Below are 12,930 nucleotides of genomic sequence, written 5' to 3'. Positions count from 1 at the left end.
TGATCTTCCAAGATTACATAAAACTATCGCTATTACATTGCTTTATTTATGTCATTAAACACGACATTTATTACTATAATTCTATTGAAATAAATTTATGATTATTTTTTTTCTTTTTAATCAACATAACATCTACATTTTTAATCATCTTAAATGATGATAATTCCAATTACATTATAAATAATTAACATTGAAAATCAAGTAATCAAATTGATGGTAAATTTTGACCTGAATTTTACGGTTTGGTAGAGCTACTAAACCTTTACTGAACGTTTTTGTGTTATTATCGAACTAAAAAAAAATAAAATAAAAATAAACTTCCTCTGAGGAGTAGGATTTAAGTTTTGCGAGGGTCTCTTAATGGCAACTCAGGGAAGTGATGTAACTCTATATCCCATTTGTCAGAAATTTTTTTTTTTTTTTCTCCTATTTTTCCCTCTCTCTTTATCTCTCATCTCTTTTTTCTAGTTTCTCAGAAATTTTTATTTGACAGTGCTGGAACTATAACGAATTGTAAAATAAAATTCATGGTTTTTTAGAAAAATATATTATTTTCAAATTCACAAGGTAATGCGAGAAAATAATAATAATAATAATAGTAATAATTTTTATCTTTTAGTATTGAAATGAAAGAAAAGAATAAGATATTTTTTAAAAAAAATTCCATATATTTTATGACGTTTGGGTATTTTTGGTGTAAGTAATTGAAAAAAATAAATTTTTTTTATTTCAATCATTGGTAAATTTTGAGAGAGTAATCAAATTCCATTCGACACATACTAAACCGTAATTTTATTCTGTGAATACATGATTTTTCGAAGTGTATTTTCACTTGAATAGCTTCATTACTTTAACACTGCATTGAGTAAGTCAACAAAGCTTTATAAACCAAGATGAAAAAAAATTTTAAACCAACATTTATACTTTTTTTTTTATATATATAATATTTTTACATTTAATTTATTTTTTTTTTTTAATTTTTTTCGATTATAGAAACCACGCAATCGCAAAGTTTCAAAAAGTCGAATTAAAAATAATATTTATTCAGCTTGAGAAATAATTATATTTAAAAAATGGATTTAATTGATTTTTTTTTTTAAATAGAATTTTATCAACGATTAAAAAATAAATAATGATATTATTTGTAAATTTGAATTGAAATAAATCGAGTATTTAGTAGCAACACTCGGTCATTTTGTGATAAGCAATTTATCACAATACAAAATGATATATACTCCAATGAAATATTTTGTGTTCTAAAATTTCAAACATAAATTTACAATTTCCATCGAGTTTTTCAATCACAAAAAATCAATCTATCTAAATGGAGATTAACTAAAAACATTATCAAATATACATTTTCCCTTCATGAAAATTTTGGTATAATTTTTCATCATCAAGTAAATATTAACATCAATTTTTTGTGAATTGAAAAACAATATTTTTTACATGACTAGCAAAATTTTAATGAGTATTTCATTCTCATATATACACTCATTAATTCAAATAATTAGACAAGCAATATCTATTTAACAAGTATATAATAAAATTTGCATATAAATTGTCAAATGAAGTGTGAATTAATACGATATTTTCAAGACAATCAAAATGAATTTAATAAAAATATAATAATTTATATTTGAGTGATATTTTTTTTATTTTATGAAAAACAAATGAAACAGATGAATTTTTTTACTAACAAGGTAAATATGGAATAAAGCTCATTCAAGTGTGTAAGCACTGTGTACGCGTTGAAGCGTATTTTACTTGGATGCAAATGCTTATTCAAATATTTTTCAATGCAAAATCTAGATTGTCCCAGATACCAGAGACAGATCTTGTCTTGGTATCTTGCACAACTTGACAAATTTCCAATAAATATGATATTTAAAAACATTATTAAAATGTCTCATTTACAAAATAATATTTAAATTTTTTTAAATTATTAATAATATATTAACTTTTTGTATTTTTTGGAAATTCAAATAATTCATTTGAATTTATTTGTCTTTACTCGTTATTATTTTTTTTTATGTTTCTTAAATGCCTAATAAATAATTTAATATCAACTTGTAATTTTAAATATAATATTTTTATTATTTTAAATTTTATTTTAAATTTAAATAATTCATTTAACTATTTTTTTTCAAATGTAATTATTAATTATTAATTGAAAATTGCGACGTATGGTAAATAGTATTTTTTTTTTTTGCTTCTAATAGCCATTGTTGTTGTTGTACTGGTGTTTGTAAATAATAATTTTCGAATATAATACATGTCAGTATAGTTGGCAAACTTCATGGTGACATCAAGTGCATGTGTATATGTATGTATGCATTCACAAACCACTTCATCTCCAGTCAAGATTGACCCACTTTAATTTCCAAAATACATCATCAATTAGCAATGGTCACTACAACCACTGCAAATATTTAAAACAAAAAAAAAAAATCATATTTTATTAACCCCAAAATAATAATAAACTAAAATTTTATTATAATTAAAAAAAATAAATTTATGTGTTATTAAAAATAACAGTTTGACTTTATAAATTCTCAGATAAAATCTAAAAAGTTTTAAGAATTTTTTAATTGACCATTCACACATATACACATTTACAAAGTTAAAAATAAAACAAAAAAAAAATTTGTAATAATCAACCAAGTAATTATCTTCTCCCTTGTTTCATAAGAAATCTTGACTAAAAATCTAAAAAATTATTTCACCAATATTTCATATAATACTCGAAAAAAAAAAACATTAACGGTTATAATAAAAATAGATAAAATAATAATTTATAATTAAAAAGCATAAAATATTTTTATAATAACTTTTATATATATATATTTTTTTCTTCTGTTTGTTATAACATAGAATAATTTAAAATTTGAATTTATATTAGAGTTTGTTGATTTAATTGAAGTAATGCAAAACAACGATAGAAACCAATATAGAACTGGCTAATTTTCGATTGTATATAATACTGATAAAATAGTTAGTTAGTTTATTCAGTATATATTGTACTTGAGTTAAATCACATTCGCAACCAGTGACGCAGTTGCAAAATCAGCTTTTTCATATATATGAGACTAGAGCATACGTGTTTGTCTATCCACATTATTTGCATTAATTCTATTCGTGACATACTAAATATTCAAAAAGGGTTTAAGGTTATATGCGGTTTATCAAATAATAGATAAAAATATAATAATATAAATTATAATGACAAAAATACATTACCCAAATTGTCCATGTATGCAGTCTGCAAGTGGCCAAGTAGCAAAAAATAAACTATAATTACTGACATTTTGGTCACTAAATGTTGTTCAAACTGCAACATTTAAATATTATCATCCAGACACATTGGTCCAATTCATTTCTCTACGATACACACTTGTATAACACTTGTATTATATTTATTTAATATTTAATTATTTATTTTTTTAATAACAACAAAACTTTTTATTCACAAATACTAATAAGTTATTAGTAATAACACAAGTTTATTCACAACTATTTAATTTTTATTACCACTTTATTTAATTAAATTTCCATGTACAATAATTTAATTAATTCATTATAATTATCAATTATTTGTTTTGTTATATATTTTAACTTCAAATACACTTCACACACTTTTTATTAAATTATTTATTTTTTAATTACCAAAGTTTTTAATGTTTTTAAATTTCTTCTTTTTTTCTATGAAAATATTTAAATTAAGATTTTTAAAGTTTGCATTTATCAACTGGTAGAATATTCAATGAGCTTTTTGTGGATAACAATTAATTTCAATACACAGAAAATTTATTTGATTGAAAAAAATGTTAAAAAACAAAAATATATGTTGACAAGTTATTTAATTTAATATTTTAATTTAATTTTTATATTGTTTTAAAATATATAACGTAGATATTTTTATTAATTTAAATGTTTTATAATTTTTTTTTAATAATAGAATAGAATTTTATTTTCATTACTGATATTTTCTGTTTTAATTATAAAAGAATTTTTTAATCAAGTCACTATTGACACGTGATTAATGACATTAAATTTTTTGTATTGTTATTATACAAATATAAATCACGTGTTTTTTTAACAACGATGCACGAGTGGTTAACAGCACGACGACTGTTGGACGACTGATGGGGTGTCTTGAATTTTCAAACCTGGCGGCGCATGACATTTAAGAGGAGCGAATTAAATTCTCTCTTTGAACAAGCGCCATCTATCACGATGAATCAGTCAGTCTATAAAATACTTGGCAATACCATGTCCAACATTTTAAAACTTGTCTATTTCAATTAACAAATATATATTTATAATTTTTATTAATTAATCATATTTTATTTTAGCTGTGTGTAAATTTTTTTTTTTCGTCAAAACAACTTGTTTAATTATAAACACCCCTACTTGAAAAATAAATATAATTGTTGTTTGGTTTTTTTTATTTATAAAAAAAAGAGTAATATAATGTAACTAACAATTTTATTATTATTTCTTTTTTATAAGTTTATTTGTTTTTGTTTTTTAATCGTGTTATTAAAAGGGTGTATAGAAAAATTAAAAATTTAAATACTGGAAAATGAAAATTTTAATAAAATAACTAATAAACAAATAAATTTTTAAATATTATATGATATTTTACTCCAATTTTTATTAAAATAAATTTTTTTTTTCATAACTTACAAGACAACATAATTCAATTTATTGTACTTGAACATTTCATCTCAACAAAGAAGATGTGTATTGAAAAAAAAAAAAAAAAAAATACATTTAATTTAATGTGGGTTGACTGAAGGGGCCATGTGGGTGAGAATCAAGTGTTTGATATATCAAATATGAAAAGCTACTGAAAATACTCATGTTAAATAAAAAATAATGTAAAAAAAAAAATAGGATGAGTATATCCGGCCTGAGATAACCTGCTACATTTTTAAAAAATATTATCATTTTTTTTTTTACGAACACAGTACTGTTCAGTGCCTTGTATCAACGAATAAGCAAGATGACTCAAATATAACACATGTATTTTGTAAGTGTATGTATATATATTATACACGCCCATTCAATTCAACTTGAATGTTCACTGCACTGAAGTTTTTTACCTCAGTAAACATGAAAGCTCAGTGAGGTTTATTTTGGATCAATAATATCCTAGTAAACAAATATCAAACTGCACTTTTGATTTTACGATTTTTATAATATTCAAAAGCACATAAAATTTCAAATGAATAAAAAGAAAAAATTTTTTATTATAAATTCAAAAGAAATTACATCATTTTTTTTTACAATTACAAAACTTTTTTGTATATATTTTTTTTTTTTTTACACTGTAATTGTCAAGTTAATATTATTTTTTTGTTGTTACTTTGAAATAATGAACTTTTACGTTGCAGTATTAATTAAAATTACAACGTAAATAAAAATAATAATAATTATAATTAATTTTTCATTTAATAGTTTATAAAATATTTTTTTTTATTTTTTTATGTCAGTCAAAATTTAAGCGAGTACTTGTCATATGTATGAATAAATAAATAAAAAATAAAACAAAATTTAACAACAGATGAATCTGTTGTAGGTGATATAAATCCAAAAAGCTTCTTATGTGAATTTTCGGTTGATTGAAATAAATAAAATGTTACGAATTTCACATTTGCTTCGAACAATTTTTGAGCTACTTGAATTTAATACAGTCATCCTATTTTATCTTGCAAAAAGTCAAGTGTTTTATGGCAATAAAATTTTCAATGTTTCTTTTATTTTTAAAATTTTTTTATTGCCATTTATTAATTTTGTTATTTATATTTATTAAAACCTCTGTGGTTTTTTTTTTTTTCTTTTTTGATGATCCTCTTGTAAAATGGCTGTCAACTTGAGAATTTTTAATAAGAAAAAAGATATAAATAAATGAATTTATATGTCAATTATCAAATGACAAGTCATGAATAAAACTCATTCATATTTTTTTTTGTGATGTTAAGAACAAAAAAAGTTATATACAACTGAATAAATAATTACAAGTAAATAATGTCCACATTATTAATAACTATACGAAAAAAAATTGTTATATAAATTTTATAATAATTAATAAGTATACTCTTCAATTACAATGTATATATATAATAATATTTTTGAGATTTATTAAAATAGTATTATTAAGTTTCTCCCGTATTTCAAAAGCCCGAGGCAACAATCACGTTGCCAAGAGTAGACGGATAAAGAATTACCTACAACAAAATTGTGCAAGCTCAGTATTTTTTATTATAAAAATATGACATAATAAAATATGAAAAAAAATAAACAAAAAAAAATTAAATCATAATAATGATAATACTATTTCTGTTATATAAAAGAAAAATAAATAAAAAAAAATATTAAAATTTTTTAAAATAATGATGTCTTTGATGTAATATGAAAAAGGCGTAAGTAGCAAAAAAAAAAAAGAAAAAAATTACTTGCAAAGACAAAATTTAGTTGAATTTCAATTTTTTATTTTTTTATTTTTTAGAAATAAAAAATCATAAAAACGTTACCGCCAATTTGTTTCTGCTATTTCAACTACAATTGTCAAAATATACTATTATTATTATTTTTAACACATGATAAAATACATCTATGTTAAATTTCATATAAATGAATATCAAGTCTGTTATTCAATTTAGCAGGAAAGTTTAGTTTTTGAATAATAAAATTAACATATATGCATTAACGTCAAAATTCATATGTCATTTTACGTTTAAGCCACTTTTCATGTATAAATGAAATTTTTTTATACAATTCATTAGAGACGATGAACTTTCTCATAAACTTTTATATCTAATTAGTACATAATTGAAGAAATTAATCTTGCTGTTATTAAAAACAAAAGAGTTCAATAAATCATACATTTCAATTTTTAAATATAAAAAATTGATAAACAATTTTTAATTAATGAAATTTATTTATTTATTTACTTATTGAACTCATTTTTAAATTATTCAAATCTCGTTACTAATTAGATATTTTATTTTGATACGTTTTAAATTATATGACAAGTTATTTTTTATTTAAGTAATTTGCAACTTGATTAAAAAAATTTCCATAGGATAAAATATATAATTATAAATAACAAATAAAACAATTCATTAGAATAAATTTGTTGGTTTAATAATTGGTTAAATGAGACGTCACTCAAATTATTTTGTGTCTTTTACTTTCAGTTTTATCTTAGCTTTATTTCCAACGTCAGCTCAATGTCATTCCAACACTTTGTCTTTCCAACACGAAACCTGTGTTCACTGTCTTACCATTTTTTCAAGACAAGACATTTATATTTTTCTATTTTTTTTTTTTTTTTATATATATTACTCACTTTATCAACTCATTTTTTCATTCTTTTTTGTAGTCTATATATTTTTTTTTTCTCTTTTTTTTATTTTTTACACTGGATACATTTTTTCTTCTATAAATGCTTTCATCATAATCTTTCACGATTTTGGATTACTCTGCGAAATTCTTGCAATGTTTTATTATAATTTTTTATTTCTAAAATATAAGAGAATCGTTTTTTGTATCGTGTTAGAATTGATACGAGTTTTTGTCCTCGGTGTTTGTTTGATAATATATTTGTCAGTGAGATTTTTACTAGAACTGTGCAATTGGCAAATTTGTGTTTGCATACATGTTGCAGTTGTATATTTACTAGTAAACTGAAAAGCAATTGCAAAAGAAAAAAAATTATAAAATAAAAAACAAATCGAGCTACAAAATTTCAACATAAAAATGCCAGTGTTTTTCTGTGTACATTCATCGTCACTCGACTGCACAATTTTATACATATAATACACCACTTATGTTGAATTTAAATTTACAAATTCAAGTACTTTCAATAATAGTGGCTGAAAAAAATTGAATATTGAATTTTTTCAAAGTAAAACATGTGTATGTAAAAATAAAAAAAAATTTTGATAAAGAACTTACATTTGAGATATTTTATATATGATGAATAAAAATAAATGAAGTAAGAAAAAAAAAAAAATTAAACATGCATAGCATAGCACATACATGCATTGAAAACAGCAGGGTATTAATTTAATTTTTTTTTCTATTGGCTATGCTTGCGTAGAAAAGAAATAACGAGAGTTGAGAAGAGAACAAAATAATGAAAATAAAAAAAAAGGAAAAACAGAAGGACGATTAATCCCAAGTGGCATACATCGTTTCTTCTGAGTAACCTTATTGGCCTCTTGTGTGTATTCAACAAAAAACCAAATAAAAAAAAAAGACTAATCTAACAAACCGATTTATAAAATTATCATCATTACACAATAATTTGATTGGGATATTTTTTCTACAATTTTACGATATATTTATTTCAAATTTTAACACAATTTTTAAATAAATAAAATTAATATAATTTTCAAATTAAAATACACACGTGTATATTATCATATTTGATTTATAATAAACCAAAAAAGAGTTATCTGTTTTTTGATAAACACACTTATTTTTTTGCTGAGTAAAAAAAAAAATTATTTTTCATTTTTTTATGATTAAGTATAATAAAATTCAAAAATCGTTTGAGTGGCGTGTTAATACCACATCATACTTAAATTAATAATTTAATAGCATATCAGTAAACACAAACAAATCTCAGTTTTTTTAATTAAAAAATTCATAGCGAATTGACAAAAATCATTCCATTAAAATCTTAGCTTTCGAAAAGAGCATACCTCATTAAAATGATAAAAAAAAAATTATTATATTTAAAATTAATTTTTATTTTTATTATACTAGGTAAGTACCTTCATATAATTTATAAATTATAATTAATAATTGTATACATGTTTATAATTAGATAGAATAAATTAATAAAATAAAAATAATTCTGCAGTTGTCAATGGAAAATTGCCAAAAAAAATTCAAGGTGGCAAAAGCGTATCACTTGATAAAATAAATTATCAGGCATCATTACAAATAAATGGCATCCACATTTGTAGTGGTGTAATAATAAGTAGATATCACATTTTAACATCAGCAACTTGTGTGATACTTGAAAATTCAATAATTTTAGCTAGTATTAAAATTCGTGTTGGATCAAATGATCTTCTGGACGATTATTCACCTAACGTTTCATACTTTGATGTTTCGTTGGTCATTATCCATCCAAAATTTAACGTGTATGATTTTTGGGCAAATGATATTTGCATACTGAAAGTAAGCTTAAAATAATTATACATACATATTATTTTTATTTTTGCTAATTAATTATATTACACAGCTTACAACAGCAATGACAATTGATGAAAGATTTGTAGGAATTGGAAAATTGTTCAGAGATGATGATAAAATAAAAAATCGACTTCAAGTCAGTGGATGGGGCACACAGCCAAGTGGTAATACAGTAATTTACCAACGTCTTCTTAAGAAAATTCAAATAATAAGACCACGAAAGCCTGAATGTATTTTCATTTATGATGTAGCATTGAGAAAGAATCAGTATTGTGCTTATGGAATACCAAAGACTGCACGTGTTACTTGGGTAATTATACTATCATTAATTATACATTTTAATGATTGAATTTTTGAAATTAATAAAAATTAATCATCTCAGGGAGATGGGGGTGGACCTGTATTTGAATTTCGAAAAATATATGGAATTGTTTCCATTTCATTAATAACTGAAGATTCGACTTTTCTTTATACAAAAATTTTGGCTTACGATGAATGGATTAATCAGATGATGTCTAATCATTAGTACATTTAATTGTATCGAGTATATTTCATGAAATTATTTCTTTATTGATTAAATCAAATATATTTATGATATTTAATTAATGATAAACTGAAAAAAAAAATAGGCGTATGAGCATTATTATTATTAAAGTAATGATATAAAAAATAAAGATCATCTATTTGTGAATTGTAAATACAGCAGATTTTGATCACACAATTAAATGACAAAAAAAAAATAAGACACGTTACAATGATGTGGTGGAACATTTATTTGATTGGGTTAATTTAAATTTAACATTGTTTAATAATCAACTTTGTGAAATAAGAAAAAATTATATTTACTAATAAAAGAACATGTATCTTAATATTACACTCAACGATTTCATAGCGTATCAGTTTATGCAAACAACAATAAATCATTTTAACAGTTTGATAAATAGTAAATAGCATGAGTTTCACGAAAATTATTCATTATTATTTCGATTTTTGTAAGAAACAGGTAAAATTAAATAATCCAGTAGAATGATTAAGACTATGGTTTTATATTTAGAGCTACTTTTGATTTTTATGCTATCCCGTGAGTACACGTCTAATAATATTCACCAAAATATATATAACAATGAAAATATAAATTAAATTAATAATTTTAATGGAAAAATAATAAATAATAAATAAATAATATCAAACATATTTTTATAGTTGCTGATGGAAAAGTATCAAGAAAAATTCAAGGTGGCTCAAATGTATCACCAACTATTGTAAATTATCAAGTCTCAATACAAATAAATAATGAACATATTTGTAGTGGAATAATAATTGGTGAACATTATGTTTTGACTGCAGCAACTTGTATTGTATTGGATCATGATATTATTTTGGGAAATATTAAAGTTCGCGCTGGTTCAAATGATCTTTTAGATAATGATTCATCCTTTTTATCATATCACGAAGTTTCATTAGTTATTATTCATCCAACATTTAACATTCGTAATTTTTGGTCAGACGACATTTGTATACTCAAAGTTAGTATTTATACAAAATTATTTATAGAATAATAGTATAATTTAATAATTAATTGTTTAATATTATTTAACCATTAATAAATATATAATTTTAACTATTTACAGCTTTCAACCGGATTAAGATTACATTTATTTTATCTTAGACCTGCGAAATTGGCATTGAATAAATCAATAAAAAATCGACTTGAAATCAGTGGATGGAGTAAAGATGTGACTTATTTATTAGACTCTATACTAACACAACCTCTTCAAAAAATTTTTATTGAAAGACCAAGACACTGTGATAAAATATTTAGAAGAAAACTCGATGTGAAACAAAATTGTGGATATGGAAGTCCAAAATCATCTTGCCTCAATTTGGTATATTATTTATATCATCAACTATTTGATTAACAAAATAATGATTAATGTCGTTGTAAAATTCTAGGGAGATGGTGGTAGTCCTGTATTTGCAAATCGAATAATTCATGGAATCGTTTCTGTTATATCCTCTTATGAAAGTTCACCTTTTATTTACACTCAAACTTTGTATTTCAATGATTGGATGAGGGACATTATGCATTATTATTAATTAATTAATTAATATAATTGAAAATGATTATTTTCATCATTGCTATCCATTTGTTGATAATTTAAATCAATAAAAAAAATTATTACTTCTAAAACATTGGTTTTTTTTTCAAGAAATAATACAAGAAAATTAGAAGAATTATCTATTTCTCCAATATCTTTCTCACGTTTTTTTTTTTCATAAAGAAATATAAAAAATATAAATCTTGAGCAAAAAAAATGAATTTTAATTATTATAATATTTAGTTCAAACATTTGAAATTATTCAAACAATTAATATTAAAACAATACAAAAATTCTGATAAGACACGTGTACAAAAAAAAAAATATATAGAAAAAAAAAACAAATATTTAATTAGACAAGGTAATACTGATATTCAAATAAAAAATGATAAGAAAATTTAAAATCTCGCAAAATAAGATTTGGCTAAAATTCTACATTACAGTTTTGGTTTTTGTTGAAACAAGTTGATAATAATATATCAACTAAAATGATAACAGCTATAATATTAAATATAAAATTAATTTTAATTTTCGTTATATTGGGTAAGTTTAAAAAGACATTAAAAATATATAAAAATTGATTAAAAATTTTTTTAGTTGTCAATGGAAAATTATCAAAAAAAATTCACGGTGGTACACGAGTTCCAATTGATTATATAAATTTTCAAGTTTCAATACAAATGACAAATGCACATATTTGTAGTGGAACAATAATAAGTGATATTCACATTTTAACATCAGCAACATGTGTTACATTGAATAATAATGTTGTTTTGGGAAATATTGAAATTCGTAGTGGCTCAAATTATATAGACGGCAATCATTCATCCGATGTTACATTTAGTAAGGTCTCATTAGTCATTTATCATCCCGATTACAACATGTTTAATTTTTGGATAAATGATATTTGCATACTCAAGGTAAGCTATCAATTTAAACTATCATCTTTTCAACTGTAAAATTAATTTTTCATTTATTAATACGTGATGAAGCTTACAACAAAATTGACGATAGAAAAATGGAATAGAAATTTCGCCAACTTACTGAGAGATCGGATAACAAAAGCAACACTGTACGTGAGTGGATGGGGTGGTCAATTTGGTGGAGTTATTCCAGATTTAGATGTTGATCCAACTCAACATCTTCAACGAATTAACATCAAGCGAGTACATCAGATGGAGTGTATGGATATTTTTAAAAGATATTTTCATGAAAATCAACATTGTGCATATACCATACCAAAAGGAACGACTCACATAACTTTGGTAATATTTATTATCTTTGTCAAGAGACAACTACCACCTTATCTATTTAAAAAACTAATATATATATATATTTTTTTTTTTTCAACAGGGTGATAGTGGTAGTCCTGTACTGGCTTACAGAAAAGTTTTTGGAATTATTTCTGTTGTATCTGATATTGATTATGCACCATTTATATATACAAAAATTTATTCGTATATCGATTGGATCGATGAAATGTTGATTAAATATTAAATTTTTTTGAAAAAAAATACAACGGATTATTCTGGAAAATATTAAATTTTTTATTAAAAAAAAATTATAAGCTTTTTGTTTGCTAGTTTAAAAAATAAATAGTATAAAAAAATTGATT

General features: G+C 22.6%; 1 protein-coding gene and 1 long non-coding RNA gene across 4 annotated transcripts in view; one reads left to right on the top strand and one right to left on the bottom strand.

Annotated features, from left to right (window-relative positions):
* LOC122851446 (protein eva-1) overlaps positions 1–4,145 on the bottom strand; it is a 65,088-nt gene extending 60,943 nt beyond the window's left edge. For 2 of the 3 annotated variants that reach the window (XM_044150665.1, XM_044150670.1), the window contains exon 1: positions 3,241–4,145. In XM_044150665.1, coding sequence (XP_044006600.1) covers positions 3,241–3,340 — 100 coding nt within the window. In that variant the 5' untranslated portion in view covers positions 3,341–4,145. The remainder of the gene's footprint in view (positions 1–3,240) is intronic. The other variant, XM_044150668.1, reaches the window with a different exon arrangement.
* Positions 1–12,930, top strand: part of LOC122851447 — a 46,411-nt gene that overhangs the window by 16,346 nt on the left and 17,135 nt on the right. The gene's annotated exons all lie outside the window — the stretch shown is intronic.

The sequence above is a fragment of the Aphidius gifuensis genome, linkage group LG3, assembly GCF_014905175.1.
Source record: "Aphidius gifuensis isolate YNYX2018 linkage group LG3, ASM1490517v1, whole genome shotgun sequence".
In the NCBI taxonomy this organism is placed as follows: Eukaryota; Metazoa; Arthropoda; class Insecta; order Hymenoptera; family Braconidae; genus Aphidius; species Aphidius gifuensis.
The sequence above is the reverse complement of the archived record's forward strand: the minus strand, read 5'-3'. Positions and strand labels throughout refer to the sequence as shown.